This window comes from Nerophis ophidion, linkage group LG24 (assembly GCF_033978795.1).
Source record: "Nerophis ophidion isolate RoL-2023_Sa linkage group LG24, RoL_Noph_v1.0, whole genome shotgun sequence".
Lineage (NCBI taxonomy): Eukaryota > Metazoa > Chordata > Actinopteri > Syngnathiformes > Syngnathidae > Nerophis > Nerophis ophidion.
In genome coordinates this window covers 30,912,654-30,930,570 of record NC_084634.1, presented here as the reverse complement: position 1 = coordinate 30,930,570, position 17,917 = coordinate 30,912,654, and the positions used below count along the sequence as shown (strand labels likewise).

Here is a 17,917-nt window from a genome sequence, read left to right as displayed (position 1 = left end):
ATCGACTGGTCGATCTCGGAGGGTGTGTCAGTCGATCTCAAGCCAGGCATTAAAAAATAGACATAAAAATGAGCAATCATCAATCATACCAAGACTTCACTTTCGTCAGTTTGACATTCTCGGCACCCGAGGATCTTTTGAGATGACGCTGGCTGCTGCGAGCTCATATTTAAGAAAAAAATCACTAACAGGGCGGACGCAGAAAAACACATTTTATTTCTAGAGACTCCGTACCTACTGTCAAAACTCTAAAGACCGACTGCACAGTTCCTGTCTTCACCATAAAAGACCTGTTTCATCCTGCCTGTGCTAACAAAATAAGAGTCTCAGAAAGCTAGCGTGCACAAGCTAGCAAGCTACGGAGTTTGATGCCAATGTATTTCTCCCCCGCCCTCAGCGACCGCTTTCTCACTTGCTTGCCCACCCGCACACTCACTGACGTCACTCACCTGCTGCCAGACATTAAAGGGCCACACACATATGCTACTCTCATAACAAAGTGTTTAAAAACGAGTATGCAAGTTGGACGAATGAGATGCCAAATCCAACCACTTTCATGTGGTATTGGACAGAAAGGAGGACTTTTTTTTTTCCTCCATTTGAAAATGCGGACGTTATCAGCACCACTGTCTAATTCCAATCAATGCAAGTCATCAGAATCAAATACACCAACTTATATTCTTGTCTTCATGAAAGAAAGGAATCTATGTGTGTTAAACATGCTTGTATTATCATTAAACACCATTAACTTGTTAACAAAAATGTCTCTTTCATAAATAAATAAATATAAATTATAAATAGGAATGAGGTAGATCTCCTCGACTTGGTCAATTGAAAAGTAGCTCGCCTGCAGAAAAAGTGTGAGCGCCCCTGGTTTACAGACTGTTGTTAAAAGGAATGGCCATATAACACATTGGTAAAAAATGTGCCAACTTTTTTGCAATGTGCTGCCATTAAATTCTAGGTTAATGATTATTTGTATAAACCAAAAAAATGTATATGTTTCTCAGTTCAACATTAAATATATTGTCTTTGCAGTCTATTCAATTGAATATAAGTTGAAAATGACTTGCAAAGGCTTCACGGTGGCAGAGGGGTTAGTTCGTCTGCCTCACAATACGAAGTTCCTGCAGTCCTGGGTTCAAATCCAGGCTCGGGATCTTTCTGTGTGGAGTTTGCATGTTCTCCCCGTGAATGTGTGGGTTCCCTCCGGGTACTCCGGCTTCCTCCCACTTCCAAAGACATGCACCTGGGGATAGGTTGATTGGCAACACTAAAATTGGCCCTAGTGTGTGAATGTGAGTGTGAATGTTGTCTGTCTATCTGTGTTGGCCCTGCGATGAGGTGGCGACTTGTCCAGGGTGTACCCCGCCTTCCGCCCGCTTGTAGCTGAGATAGGCGCCAGCGCCCCCCGCGACCCCAAAAGGGAATAAGCGGTAGAAAATGAATGGATGACTTGCAAATCATTGTATTCCGTTTACATTTAGGATTTACACTATGTGCCAACTTCACTGATTTGGGGTTTTGTAGGTATACAAGACAAAAAGGGCGACTCCTACCACTGCAGGAGAGAGGTCTTCTGGTCCCAAGGGGTCCTGCAAAAGAATAGGCAGGTTCATTTTTATAGACAAGCGACATGGATCCTCTCTTTGGAACAGTAAGCAGGGGAACGTTGACTTTAAGACAAGTGGGACGCCTGGAGCGAGCGAAGGGGGTGACGCTGCCCCAGGCTGCATCGGCGTCAGGATTGGGGGTACACAGGGACGGAGACAGCGGGTTGATAACACTTAGCATAGCACAGTTCCCCACCAGGAGTCTCTCCTTTTTCTCCAGCCACTTTTCATCCTCCACCATTTCCTTTTTCTGATTGCGGAGGGTGGCGTGCATTTGCTGTTGCTTCCTGCGCCACAGGCGCTGAGCGTTTTCGCGGCTGTTGGGCTCCAACAAAGGAAACTCACTCTCCTGGGAGACAATCATATACAAATAAAAACATAGAACTGTATAGTTGTAGATAACCACAATGTATCCCCCATAAGGTAGTGTCTTTACCCCCATGCTGCGACGACGAGGGGACCTGAGAGCTAGTGGTAGGGTGGAGTTCATGGAGTCCACAGGGGACTGATATTCCCTGAGACTGGCCAGGTCAGGAGAGCTGCCGCACCAGGCTCCGTTCTGCTGTGTATACAAAAACAAAACATACGTATATAATCAAAGCGTGATTTAGAATGGAATTCAAACCTGTGATGGAATTATGTACCTGAATGTGTAGGCAGATGCTGAGTGTGTTTCCAATGCGGACAGATTTTTTCCTTGAAGGCTTCAAGTGAAGGAAGAGGTAGGCATGAAATTAGGGATAACAATATGACAATTTCATATCATGGTTATTGTGACTAACACTATCACGGTTAACATTATCATCACAGTATTGTCGAATGTGCTCATAACACAGCAAAAAGGAGCTGACAAAAACATAAGTCAAAAGGACTGGCTTTTAGGACTAAATACTAGTGAAATTATCTATCCATGTAGCTAATTTATTTTACTTAATAAAACATCCTAATCAAGAGTTTGTATATCTACAAACCAGCAGGGCTTTAAATAAAGACATAAGTATTTTATTCTGAAAACAAGCACTATCCATCCATCCATCCATCATCTTCCGCTTATCCGAGGTCGGGTCGCGGGGGCAACAGCCTAAGTAGGGAAACCCAGACTTCCCTCTCCCCAGCCACTTTGTCTAGCTCTTCCCGGGGGATCCCGAGGCGTTCCCAGGCCAGCCGGGAGACATAGTCTTCCCAACGTGTCCTGGGTCTTCCCCGTGGCCTCCTACCGGTTGGACGTGCCCTAAACACCTCCCTAGGGAGGCGTTCGGGTGGCATCCTGACCAGATGCCCGAACCACCTCATCTGGCTAGTCAAATGCATTTTCAAAATTAAGTATCTTTGGGATGTTGCAGAATATTTAAACTTAGATTTTCTATGTGAGGGGAAAACAATTTTTGATTTGTATACCATATTTTTCAGACTATGAGGCACACTACAAAACCCTTTTATTTTCTCAAAACTCGATAGTGCGCCTTATAAGAATTATGGAATAATTTTGGCTGTGCTTACCAACCTCAAAGCAATTTATTTTTATTTTTTTCGGTCCTGTCCAGCTTCTCAGGCAAATCATATAGTTGATGTAGATGCCCATATCGGCTGTTCAGATTTACTTTACAAAAGAGAAGTGTAGGATACTTCTCTTGTTGCCTTATTTGAATTTGACTTCATTAAATGTATTTATATTATCATCATTTGGTGCAGCCGGGCCGGAGCAGGAGGGGATTGAAAGAGAAAAAAAAAAGAAGACAGAGGGGGGAATTGTGGTGATAAGTGGGGGATTAGACAGACAAAAACAACAGCAGCAAACACAATAACTTAAAGGAATTCCATTTGGTACATGGTGTAATAAGTGTGACCAATAGATAGTAGTCACATATGAGAGATACATGTAGACTGCAACATGATGCCAGGAAACAACACCAAACTTTAAATGTACCATTGAAAATAAAGAACATTACACACAGCACTCAAAAATCTGTCATAAGGTTTTAGTGTGACTTTGAAGCTGCACCGCTTCATGGATTGTCGGCCCATTACGGCTACCGTAGTCAGAGATACAAGTATTTCTATGGTGTGTATATGGAATTCAAAATGGAACCCATTAGCAGACATTATCTGGCCTTTGGTTTCACAATATTGTGCAAAACCAACTTTTATTACCTTCTTGTACCTGCTGATGTGTATTTGAGTTCTTCTTAACTGTCTATGCGACGTCAAGGCTTGGTTCGCCCAGAATTTTTTAATAATGAATGAGGGAAAAACGGAAATTTTAGTTTTTGGTCCGGCCCTCACTGACTTGGGACCATTGCAAAATGATGTGCGTCCCAAAGTCACCAGCCTTGGCGTCACTATAGACAGCGATTTTAAACTAGACAAACAAGTCAATGGCGTTTTAAAATCGTGTTTTTATCACCTTCGTCTTTTAGTAACGGTTAAACCGTTTTTATCTTTTAACCTTTTTGAACAAGTCGTGCATGCTTTTATTTCAAGTCGCCTGGACTACTGCAATGCACTTTATGCTGGCATTAGCCAAAAAGCTCTCTCCCGGTTGCAGTTAGTCCAGAACGCGGCAGCACGACTTTTAACAGGGGCCAGGAAACGCCAGCATATAACCCCAATTCTTCACAGTTTGCACTGGCTCTCTGTTCATTTTAGAATTGATTTTAAAACATTGCTGTTTGTTTTTAAATCTTTACATGGACTGGCACCTCAATATATCTCGGACCTCATCCAAATTTGCATTCCTGCGCGCGCTCTGAGGTCCGAGAGCCAGTTCCAGCTCGTGGTGCCCAAGACCAGACTTAAGACCAGGGGAGACAGAGCCTTCTCTGTGGTTGGCCCTAAGCTCTGGAACACTCTGCCGCTCCATGTTCAAACTGTTTCCACAGTGGAGTGTTTTAAGTCTCGTCTTAAGACCCACTTTTATTCTTTGGCTTTTAACACTATGTGAGTTGTGTGGTCCTCTGTTGTCCTCTGTGTTTTCTATACACTTTGATTTCTATTTTACTGTTTTAATTGATTTTACCCTTTAAAATAGTTTTTAATCATATTTGTTTTTATATTGTTTTTATTGGTTTTATATGTATTTATTTTTTGTTTTTATTCAGTCATTGGTGGAGCATATATATATATATATATATATATATATATATATATATATATATATATATATATATATATATATATATATATATATATATATATATATATATATATATATATATATATATATATATATATATATATATATATATATATATATATATATATATATATATATACTTTTTATTTTTTTTTATTTTTTTTATTTTATTTATTTATTTTTTATAATTGTTTTTAACATGGCTGTGCAGCACTTTGGAAATGTTATTGTTGTTTAAATGTGCTATATAAATAAAGTGGATTGATTGGATTGTATAAATCCTGAAAATTTGCACAAGTCCGCCACTGCAGTCTTTGCCGATTAGGTTGTTGATAAGCTTCTTTCTCACTATATTCACCATTCTGTGGTTGCCATTTCTAATACAAAGTAGTGTAAAGGTTTAACTTATATGTCGCTATGAAAGCGCTAAAAAATCTCAGTGTAGTGAACTTACATTTTTCACTCACAGAACTTTAGTTATTCGCGAGTCCTGGTCGGACGGTTTATCACTATTGTTGCACTAGTGAGCCACGGAGGAGAAGATGCTGTTCCAATGTAGAATTTAAGTAGTTTTAATGTCATTTACACAGTTATCTTCATCTTTTGACACTTCTTCCACTCCCAATGGAAGAAGTGCACGCTACACTGCTACAACAAATATGACGGGAAGAAAACGATGTCGAAGGTGAGCCACGTAACTAAGACCGCACACAAAACGGCGCATCCTGAAGAGACTGTCAAAAAGTGACTTGAAGATGATCTGTAAAACATCTATGCAACATTTTAACCAAAGAACCCCCATTACATGTTATGTAGAACAAAGACCTGAATAGAACCCCAAATATGAGCCGAAAATTTGAATGAAAGAAACTGCTGTTCTAAATATGTCCACTAAATGTCTCAATAGCAATTCTTTGTACCGTTGTAGATTAAGCTACATATGTACAAAAGTTAACCATATGATGTTAGTGCACCAGTCGAGGAAAATGAGCAAACTGCATACATATTAAAATCAAATTCCAGGATGTTATCAATCAATCAATCAATCAATCAATCAAACAATGTTTACTTATATAGCCCTAAATCACTAGTGTCTCAAAGGGCTGCACAAACCACTACGACATCCTCGGTAGGCCCACATAAGGGCAAGGAATCCTGGAATTTGATTTTAATACAATATTTTTATCTTGATGGATTGAAAATTAACACCGATGAGTTGACTGATGTTCATTATCACAATTTATTCAGAAACTGGGTGTGAATTTTTCCTTGCCCTTATGTGGGCCTACCGAGGATGCAGCCCTTTGAGACACTAGTGATTTAGGGCTGTATAAGTAAATGATAAATAAATGGGTTGTACTTGTATAGCGCTTTTCTACCTTCAAGGTACTCAAAGCGCTTTGACACTACTTCCACATTTACCCATTCACACACACATTCACACACTGATGGAGGGAGCTGCCATGCAAGGCGCCAACCAGCACCCATCAGGAGCAAGGGTGAAGTGTCTTGCTCAGGACACAACGGACGTGACGAGGTTGGTACTAGGTGGGATTTGAACCAGGGGCCCTCGGGTTGCACACGGCCACTCTTCCACTGCGCCACGCCGTCCCCAGTAAACATTGATTGATTGATTGATTGATAACATTGATTGATAACATTGATTGATAACATCCTGGAATTTGATTTTAATACAATATTTTTATCTTGATAGATTGAAAATTAACACCGATGAGTTGACTGATGATCATTATCACAATTTATTCAGAAACTGGGTGTGAATTTTTCCTTGCCCTTATGTGGGCCTACCGAGGATGTCGTAGTGGTTTGTGCAGCCCTTTGAGACACTAGTGATTTAGGGCTATATAAGTAAACATTGATTGATTGATTGATAACATCCTGGAATTTGATTTTAATACAATATTTTTATCTTGATAGATTGAAAATTAACACAGATGAGTTGACTGGTGATCATTATCACAATTTATTCAGAAAGCATAAATAACGACAAATAAAGATAGAATTCTATGAACCGCAACATGTAAGTGTAAAAAAAAACCCAACAACATTGTGGTTTGAATATTTTTAGAATGTGCTTGTTCTATTTTTTAAACAACGAAAACAATCTGAAGTTGTCTTTATTTTTAAATGATCATACCTGTCCGGCCTACTTGGGAGTATTTTTTTCCCCATGGGGCCCCCGGTCTAAAATGAGTACCAGACACCTCTGGAACAGATAGAGTCCGTGTGCCGTATCACAGTTTGAGAATCACTGCACTACATAGGGCCTGCGGACCAACAGTTTCTGCCATCCTAGTCACATCCATTGTGTCTTTCAGCAAGACAATTCACCTTTGCTACTGATGTGTTGTGGTTAGGGCCGTGCATTGCAGTTCCCGCCATCAGTGTGTGAATGTGTGTCTGAATGTGGAAATAGTGTCAAAACGCTTTGAGTGCCTTTAGGTAGAAAATGCTATACGTATAACCCATTTATTCATTAGTGGTATTCGTGCCACAGTTTGAGCATCAGTGTTCTACCTACCTTGGGAGGTGGCTCGCTAAAGGTGATCTTGGAGCGCCTTCTCTCCCTCTCTCGCTCCACTTCCTGCTCCTTTTCCATCTCGTGGACGTCACTGGACAAGATGTAAGGTCACATTTTATCATTATATTTCAAAACAAAATTCATTAAGCCTTAAAACTAAAATTATTACTGTGCAATATACAGTACAGGCCAAAAGTTTGGACGTACAATTGTTTGTATATATTGTATATATTAGTGCAAAGGTCTATATGTACATAGGGATATTTCACATGCCTGTACTGTGTATAAAATTGAACTACGTTCATGTTGTTTATAATGTTGTTTATAATGTGTATTTATAATAAGTTGTGCAAAGGACTTTTTATAACTTTCGGAAGTTTATTTTGTACTTGAAATTGTTTATAGGGTTAGGCGCAATAAGTGTTTAACTTCAGCCTAAACCCTTTCGGTCTGTAACATTTTTTATTTTCAATCTATGAATGTACAACTTTTTATTTTCAATCTATGAATGTACAACTGTTTTTTTTTGCTTTGTTGACCATTGACCGAAGAACAATAAACTTGAGTCACTTCTCATTCAATGGGTTCTCTTTATTTTCATGACTATTTACACTGTAGAGCGTCACTGAAGGCATAGCTATGAATGGACACGTGGCGTTATCCATCCCATCCATTTTCTACCGCTTATTCCCTTTTGGGGTTGCGGGGGGCGCTGGCGCCTATCTCAGCTACAATCGGGCGGAAGGCGGGTTACACCCTGGACAAGTCGCCACCTCATCGCAGGGCCAACACAGACAGACAGATTACATTCACACTCACATTCACACACTAGGGCCAATTTAGTGTTGCCAATCAACCTATCCCCAGGTGCATGTCTTTGGAAGTGGGAGGAAGCCGGAGTACCCGGAGGGAACCCACGCATTCACGGGGAGAACATGCAAACTCGACAGAAAGATCCCGAGCCTGGATTTGAACCCAGGACAGCAGGAACGTCGTATTGTGAGGCAGACGCACTAACCCCTCTGCCACCGTGAAGCCGCTACAGTTTCCGTCTTAGAGATTTTAAAAAATACTTTGGGAATGTCCAGCGGGCCAGATTGAAAAGTTTAATGGGGCCCCCGGGCCTTAATTTGCCCAGGTCTGGTATATAATATTTAGGGGTGCTAAAAAATGTTTTTTTTTTATCACATTCGAATCCCAATTTGTGTAGTAATTTTGAATACTCTAATTTGTTTTTGTTTTTTGGACAAATTAATTAAAAAAGAAAAATAATTTAGGCCATATCTATATTTACTTGGTGCACGTATGTGTCATATGTCAGCAAACAAAAAGTTTTGTAACCTGTAAGCTGTTTTGTTAAGGTTATATTATTATACCAAATTATAAATTGCAAAAATCTGAATCAAATAATGATTATGAATCAAATCCTCACCCCAAAAATTGGAATCAAAAAACGAGGTACCAATTGATAATTTCGTGTATGGAAACAATGAAAACATTTAGTGAGAAAGATGAAGTATGCACATTATTTCCAGGCATTCGTGGGCCACTTTAAATGAAATGTCGGCCATCTGGCCTCCGAATGTTGAGTTTGACACGTGTGTACTAGGTGGTAGTAAAAGTAAAATTATTCATAACTAATACAAACCCCGTTTCCATATGAACTGGGAAATTGTGTTAGATGTAAATATAAACAGAATACAATGATTTGCAAATCATTTTCAACTCATATTCAGTTGAATATGCTACAAAGACAACATATTTGATGTTCTACCTGATAAACTTTTTTTTTGTTTTGCAAATCATCACTAGGGCCAATTTAGTGTTGCCAATCAACCTATCCCCAGTGCATGTCTTTGGAAGTGGGAGGAAGCCAGAGTACCCGGAGGGAACCCACGCATTCACGGGGAGAACATGCAAACTCCACACAGAAAGATCCCGAGCCTAGATTTGAACCCAGGACTGCAGGAACGTCGTATTGTGATGCAGACGCACTAACCCCTCTGCCACCGTGAAGCCCACTTTAAGCACACGTGAAGTAAAAAACCTTTCAGGTGAGTACGTTTTGCAGCTCATCGAGAGAATGCCAGTAGTATGCAAAGCAGTAATCAGGTCCAAGGGTGGTTATTTTACATTGTTTTACATACAATGTTATTGCTGCACTTTGAGATTTTTTCATGTATATGAAGACTTAACCTTTTAGTGACTTTTTCTTTATTAAAAACAACTAGCATCTTCTTCTGGTGTTATTGGAGACTGTAGCTGGAGATAGTGCCACTGTTAAAGATAATGCCACTTTGAACAGAAACAACAACAACGATGTGCACTTCATGACAGTCATAGGCAGACAGCATAGACCACTATCCTTCTGGAAACTTGCCAAGTAGTTCGAGTGATAGTGGAGATGCTGCTAGGTAGCATAAAGCTGTATAGTGAATGTATGAGTTTGTAGGAAATCTAAGGGAAACAGACTTGACTCTCAATGTACTGTAACGGGGGCCAGGCTGTGTTGGTTGACGTATGTTGTATGTGTGTTGGTAAACCTGTCTCTTAGCGGCACAATGCTGATATTTTTGGAATATTGTCAGTATTTATTTATTTATTTCGGCAATCTTCACATAAAACAAAGAACAACAACAAAAAAAGGAAAACAAAAAAACACTCATTTGAGCAATGATTGAGCCGAAAGGGTGTAGGTTGAAGCAACGCTTATATAAACCTACCCCATCACAACAAGAAGGTTCGAAAATATATAAAATCTAAAACATGCTTCACTTATATTACTTTTTTTTAAGCAATATATAAGCAACATATATGTAGCACACGTCTCATATACACAGTTTAACATTTAAATCAAACATATACATTTGTACACTTATATATATATATATATATACATATATATATATATATATATATATATATATAGTATTGAAAAGTAACAAGGTATCTTGAGGACCAGTTAAATGTAAAATACAATCATATTTTCATTCAAGATGTATACAGTAATTAGGGGGTGCCTGCTCCTTCTCTCCATCAGTTTGGGGGTCCTTGACCTAGAAGACGTTGACTAAACCTGGTTTATGCAGTATTGTTTATGCTAAAATGTTTTTTAACCCTCATAAAACGACACTGCGGACAACGAGCCATCTCACAAGCTTGATAAAAAATTTTTTTATTTTGCCATTAATCTGTGATATTTGTGACTGTGAGATTAATAGATAATGTAAATTAATGGCACTATCCCTTCTGAAAACTTTGTACATCTTAATTCATCAAAATATTAAATTTGAATAGACATTTTGTAATTTACGAAAATGTTTTTATATATCAACTTAACTATATTTTATAATATATATATATATATATATATATAATTTTTCATTATATATATATATATCATTTTTCGGAGTATAAGTCGCACCTGCTGAAAATGCATAATAAAGAAGGAAAAAAACATGTATAAGTCGCACTGGAGTATAAGTCTCATTTTTGGGGGAAATTTATTTGATAAAACCCAACACCAAGAATAGACATTTGAAAGGCAATCTAAAATAAATAAAGAATAGAGAACAACAGGCTGAATAAGTGTACTTTATATGAGGCATAAATAACCAACTAAGAACGTGCCTGGTATGTTAACGTAACATATTATGGAAGAGTCATTCAAATAACATATAGAACATGCTATAGTTTTAACAGTCTGTCACTCCTAATCGCTAAATCCCATGAAATCTTATATGTCTAGTCTTTTATGTGAATGAGCTGAATATTATTATTTGATATTAAACGGTAATGTGTTAATTTCACACATAAGTCGCTCCTGAGTATAAGACAAAGATATTTGATGTTCAAACTCAAACTTTATTTTTTTTTTTGCAAATATTAGCTTAGAATTTCATGGCTGCAACACGTGCCAAAGTAGTTGGGAAAGGACATGTTCACCACTGTGTTACATCACCTTTTCTTTTAACAACGCTCAAACGTTTGGGAACTGAGGAAACTAATTGTTGAAGCTTTAAAAGTGGAATTCTTTACCATTCTTGTTTTATGGAGAGCTTCAGTCGTCCGGCTGTCGTATTTTACGCGTCATAATGCACCACACATTTTTGATGGGAGACAGGTGTGGACTGCAGCCAGGCCAGGAAAGTACCCGCACTCTTATTTTTTTATGAAGCCACGCTGTTGTAACACTTGTTTTGCTGAAATAAGCAGGGGCGTCCATGAAAACGTTGCTTGGATGACAACATATGTTGCTCCAAAACCTGTATGGACAATTCAGCAGTAATGGTGCCTTCACAGATGTGTAAGTTACCCATGCCTTGGGCACTAATACACCCCCATACCATCACAGATGCTGGCTTTTGAAGTTTGCGCCTATAACAATCCGAAATGGTTATTTTCCTCTTTGTTCATGAGGACACCACATCCTCTGTTTCCAAATATAATTTGAAAGGTGGACTCGTCAGACCACAGAAAACCTTTCCACTTTGCATCAGTCCATCTTAGATGAGCACGGGCCCAGCCGGCGTTTCAGGATATTGTTGATAAATGGGTTTGGCTTTGCATGGCAGAGTTTTAACTTGCACTTACAGATGTAGCTACCAACTGTAATAACTGACAGTGGTTTTATGAAGTGTTCCTGAGCCCATGTGGTGATATCCTTTACACAATGTCGGTTTTGGATTGCAGTACCGCCTGAGGGATCAAAAGTCCGTAATATCGCTTACGTGCAGTGATTTCTCCAGATTCTCTTGACGTTTTGATGATTTTACGGACCATAGATGATAAAATCCCTAAATTCCTTACAATGGCTCGTTGAGAAATGTTCTAAAACTGTTTGACAATTTGCTTACAAAGTGGTGACCCTCACCCCATCTTTGTTTGTGAATTACTTAGCATTTTATGGAAGCTGCTTTTATAACCAATCATGGCACCCAACTGTTCCCAATTAGCCTGCACACCTGTGGGATGTTCCAAGTGTTTCATGAGCAGTCCTCAACTTTCAGTATTTATTGCCACCTTTCCCAACTTCTTTTTCACGTGTTGCTGGCATCAAATTCTAAAGTAAATGATTTGCAAAAAAGAATATGTTTATCAGTTTGAACATCAAATATGTAGCCAGAAATTTTACTTGAGTACTGTTACTTTAGAGATTTATTACTCAAGTTAAAGTAAGGAGTAGTCACCCAAATAATGACTTGAGTAAAAGTAAAATGTTGTGAAAAAACTAATCAAGTACTGACTAACCTGTTTGTTTAATTATGACGGCAACAAATAATGCACAAAAACATAAAAATAGCAACTAACAAATTCACAGCCAGGAACTTCTCTTAAGCAACTAAAACAATATTAAATAATATTTATTTGGTTTTACACTGTATAGAAAAAATGAATTTTACCTTTGCAACCTCATTATACTATTGGCTAAGTTTTATATTCATAAATGTAAATTTCTCAATACATGACCTGATTTTTATGCCTTTGAAAAAGATTTAGAACCCTACATTAAAACACTACCTCTAACAACCAAAAAGCTGTTAAAACGACGATTCTGTGTTACAAATTTAGGTTATTTACTGAGATTGAGCCATTTACTATGGCTTTGCACAATATACATACACACATACATTTTCTACCGCTTATTCCCTTACGGGGTCGCGGGGGGCGCTGGCGCCTATCTTAGCTACAATCGGGCGGAAGGCGGGGTACACCCTGGACAAGTCGCCACCTCGTCGCAGGGCCAACACAGATAGACAGACAACATTCACACTCACATTCACACACTAGGGACCATTTAGTGTTGCCAATCAACCTATCCCCAGGTGCATGTCTTTGGAAGTGGGAGGAAGCCGGAGTACCCGGAGGGAACCCACGCATGCAAACTCCACACAGAAAGATCCTGAGCCTAGATTTGAACCCAGGACTGCAGGACCTTCGTATTGTGAGGCAGACGCACTAACCCCTCTGCCACCGTGAAGCCCTGCACTATATATATATCTTTATATATATATATATATATATATATATATATATATATATATAGCATTCTATTTTAGTTACCTTGAAATTACAACCCCCTGGTGCTGTTTTGTACGTTTATACTGTTTTGTACTTTATTCTGTTCAACTATTTGTAAATGTTGAAATTTATAAATAATGGTTTATATATAAAAAAAAAAAAAAAGTGCAGTTACCGTAATTCCTTTAATTACCGCAGGGGCGTTAATTTAAGACCTCTTCTCACTCCTGCGCTCACCAAAGGCATACGGTAAAAGTAAGCATGCGCTAATAATTTTAAAACTTCTTCTCACTCTGGCACTTACCAAAGGCATGCAGTAAAAATTTGAGTGTGATTTAAGTATACCATCATGAAAAGCACATTTAACATTAAAAAAAACAATAAAAATAAAAACTTTATTATGGTCTTACCTTTACTTATATAGTCCATTCCAGCTCCTTCTGATAAAAAGCATAGATAACTTGTTTATAGAAGTCTTCCTTCAGTTTTAAAAGTGTCTCGATGGAGATATTTTATTACCTACTCCAGCACATGTCACTCATTTCACTTCTGCAGCCAAGTAGTCGCAAGAAGGATCACTAGCGCCCTCTATCACCAGGAGGCAGGAGTCATTTAACGACTCATATTTAACAGACGCGGCTACGGTATTGTGACATCTCAAGCCGTCGTCTTGCAGGTTCCCAGGACCACCAAGGAAAAACATGGCTCGAGCAGTTTGACTTTGTTTATTTTTCAATAAAACCTCAGTCCAGGTCGCTCTTCCGCGTGCCCTGCCTGTCTGTCGGACCGTCGGCTCCACAGGTATATTAATAAAACATAGCTGCTTACTGTTCTTTTTATCATTCAATAGCTTGGACCTTAAATCCTACTGAATAGCTCTTAATTGTAATTTTAAGACAGAGTGACTTTTAAAACCGAAGATAGATAAGGAAGACTTTTATAAACAAGTTATCGATGCGTTTGTTCAGAAGGAGCAGCGCATGGACTTCATAAGTAAAAGATAAGACCATTATGACGTTTTTTTTATTAAATGTGCTTTGTTGTGTGCTACAGTTTGTATGTGTAAAGAATGCTGATATGAGCTTTTAAACATAACCCGTTAACTGCTGCCAATCAAATGGTGAATATGATTCTCTTTAGGGTTCATTTGTTTATAAATCTGTGATGACGTCAGTGCCTCACTGCACATCACTAATAGATAGGTATAAATATATATGTTGTATGCAGATTTATTTTAATATATGTAATTGTACATACAGTAAAGTATATCTTTGTTATTGCCTCTCTGAGAGAAATCAAATGGTTCTACCCCAGAGTAATCAATCTAAGTCACTAAACATGGCCCCTCCTTGCCCTATGAAATTCGAAAAATATCAAAACAGTTTGTCACTACCTGATCTTGACCACCAGCTCGGTAAAGTTGGGTCTCTCTTTTGCGTCGTACGACCAGCAGCGGGTCATGAGGGAGTAGAGCGCTGGGGGGCAGTTGTCGGGTTTGGGAAGCCTGATGCCTTGCTCCAACTGGTTGATGACATCTCGGTTCTCCAGCCAGAAAAACGGTTGCTGGCCTTGGCTCATGATCTCCCACATGCACACAGCTGTGGCGATCAACGTAGGCATCAGCAAAGCAGTTCCATTCGGGTACGTGTATTTAAATAGCATCTATATCAGGCGTGGTGTCACTTCGTCCGACTTCAATAAATACCTCTCAAAATATGTCCACGGCTTGAAAAATACTACACAGAAACACACTTGCGCACTGCTGGGCATTTAATCACCTCAATGTGTCAATAGTGTACAAAACAGGCTATTTTTGGGCACATTTAAAATTCAATAAACCCGCATCGGACGTGGTACTGTCAAAACAATTGTAAAAAATATATAATTAATGTGAAAAAATATATTTGAACTCACAATTTGTAACAGCCATTTGATGCCATATAAGCCATTGGTACCGTTTGTAGTTGGTTGATTCGAGTGGAAGTAGAAGCCAAACCATAAATTGCACCGCCAGAACAGTTGAACTAGTTTCCAGGGTCAGCAGAACTCATCTCACAAGATCTACTTTCCCTTTTAATATACTTCTTGAAAATGGCCTTGCAGATATACATCTGCCACCTAATCAACATTTTGCTATGCTTCTTTGTTGGTTAAAGGAAGTACCGTTGATTTCTCCGCTGGCCGGGTACGGCTACGGTCCCACTTTCGTAAATCATAACTTGTGATTAGATACTAGGGCGTGACAAGTGAGTATCCAAGCAGTCACTTTCAACCTAAGGCCACCTAAACTTGTGATTTTGATCGGCTATCCCAACCGTCCTTTCGTTTACACCCCACAACCGCCGCTAATGCTAAGTCAGAAGGGATCCAGCAGAATTCATACAGCGCTGGCAACAAGCTAGCTGAATTTTGATTGGATAAAATCTCTAACTTAAAAACAGCAACAATGGAGTCTAATATGACATGAAGAGAATATGATGAATGTTTATATATTTATGAAAAGTAAATAAAAAATAAGATCAACTTTTATTAATTTATGGTAGGCCAGCAGAGAAGGCCTTGCTGGCCCTCACGGCGCACCACTGAGATCAGGGATATTCAACTCATTTGTTTTGGGGTCTACATTTCGATCCGGTGGCCATGTACTGCTCGCCTGTGTATCGGCTGGGGACATCTCTGCGCTGCTCATCCGCCTCCGCTTGGGATGGTTTCCTGCTGGCTCCGCTTTGAACGGGACTCTCGCTGCTGTGTTGGATCCGCTTTGGGCTGGACTCTCGCGACTGTGTTGGATCCATTATGGATTGAACTTTCACAGTATCATGTTGGACCCGCTCGACATCCATTGCTTTCCTCCTCTCCAAGGTTCTCATAGTCATCATTGTCACCGACGTCCCACTGGGTCATTATTGTCACCGATGTCCCACTGGGTGTGAGTTTTCCTTGCCCTTATGTGGGCCTACCGAGGATGTCGTAGTGGTTTGTGCAGCCCTTTGAGACACTAGTGATTTAGGGCTATATAAGTAAACATTGATTGAAAGCTAAGCATTGAGGGGGCCAGGCTTCGCCCTTCACTATTAGTCCTATTTCGTATATACCAGCGGCCTTTATAGTAGACATTTCATTTCGGTCTATTTCTTTGGCAGAGTTACAGAAACTCTCTGCAGTTTTGAAGGACCCTCTGCCAAAATGATTTGTTTTTGCAAATGTATAGCCCAAATATGAAAACAAGAGGAACTCCCTTGGTATAATTTAAAAAGTTGAACAACTGCATCTGAAGTAAACAAGCTCAGGCAACGATAGTTACATCAATCATATTAGGAAAAAAAAAAATGTGTCACTGCCAAAAAAGAGGGGACTTAAAGATGCTACTTGAGGAATGCCAAAGTTAAAATCAAAACATTTGGACCGCAGTGTTCTATTTGTTTGCAAGCAAGGTTGAATGTCAATGCTGGGATTTCCAATGTGTTTGCAGTTGTCCAAGTTTCTTTATTTAGGCATTTTCTGCAAAAATGTTGACTGCCAAGATTTGTGTCATTCCCCAGGGCCAACAATTGAATAGACTGATAGCACTTGATGACGCCCTGATTAAATGTTTTCTTCAACATTGCTTCCATTTTGTGGCTTACTTGTCGTCATGTACACTTGCGGTTTTAAGCTCACAAAAAGTTAACATTCAAATCAAATGTCAATTAATGGAAAAAAAAAAAGTAAACCAAACATACCAAACATCCAAACGTCACTGGCCGAGGTGAAACGTCTAAAGTTGATGGATTCTGGCGCCATCCACTTGATAGGCAATCGCGTCACAGAGGCTGCAATTTTAGATTGCCATTGTATTAAAAGCTGATTCTTGTGGTTACCTTATTTAAGCATATGCATAACACTAATAACCTTTGTAGTACTCTTCATCCTCGATGTATCGCGATAGCCCAAAGTCTCCAAGCTTTACGCAGTCGGGACTGGCGACCAACACGTTGCGAACTGCAATGTCTCTGTAACAACATATAAGACGTGCATAAATATGGCGGGTTAAACTAGCGTATGTACACAGAAGTGGTCATTGACCTGTGCACCATGTTGACGCCTTCGAGGTAGACGAGAGCTTTGCAGATCTGCAGGCTGAACAGCACCAGAGTCATGTTTGTCAACTTGTTCTGGTTCTGAGTCAGGTAGTTCCCAAGCTGTAGACGCATCAAACAAGTGGTGTCACTTTTAATTGAGTGGATTTCACACAGTGGCCATTGTGCTGACTGACCTCTCCATATTGATAAAGCTCCATGACAATCCACACGGGATTGTCCTCGATAATTCCAATGAGTTTGACGATGTGAGGATGGTCGAGATTCTTCATGATGACTGACCACAAAGTTTACATGTCTTCACTCTTGCCGTTGTCATTTTAATAATGGTTACATCCCAAATCCTACCTGCTTCACTCATGAACTTCTCCATGACGTCAGGTGAGCAGTCTTTGCAGGTCTTGACCGCGACATTGGTCTTGGTTCCATTCTGCTTAGTGAAAACACAAAAGGATAACATTTTCTATACTGCAGTGCAGGTAATTTCTCTTGCATAAATTTAAAACCCATCCATCCATCCATTTTTTAC

General features: G+C 39.3%; 1 protein-coding gene across 6 annotated transcripts in view; it reads right to left on the bottom strand.

Annotated features, from left to right (window-relative positions):
- ptk2bb (protein tyrosine kinase 2 beta, b) overlaps positions 1–17,917 on the bottom strand; it is an 87,374-nt gene that overhangs the window by 16,310 nt on the left and 53,147 nt on the right. For 5 of the 6 annotated variants that reach the window (XM_061886250.1, XM_061886251.1, XM_061886249.1 and 2 more), the window contains 11 exons: positions 17,737–17,818; positions 17,565–17,665; positions 17,375–17,490; positions 17,201–17,301; positions 17,032–17,121; positions 14,703–14,907; positions 7,289–7,379; positions 2,258–2,317; positions 2,050–2,175; positions 1,810–1,962; positions 1,560–1,595 (listed from right to left, as the gene is read on the bottom strand). In XM_061886250.1, the coding sequence (XP_061742234.1) occupies positions 1,560–1,595; positions 1,810–1,962; positions 2,050–2,175; positions 2,258–2,317; positions 7,289–7,379; positions 14,703–14,907; positions 17,032–17,121; positions 17,201–17,301; positions 17,375–17,490; positions 17,565–17,665; positions 17,737–17,818 (1,161 nt within the window). The remainder of the gene's footprint in view (positions 1–1,559; positions 1,596–1,809; positions 1,963–2,049; positions 2,176–2,257; positions 2,318–7,288; positions 7,380–14,702; positions 14,908–17,031; positions 17,122–17,200; positions 17,302–17,374; positions 17,491–17,564; positions 17,666–17,736; positions 17,819–17,917) is intronic. The other variant, XM_061886253.1, reaches the window with a different exon arrangement.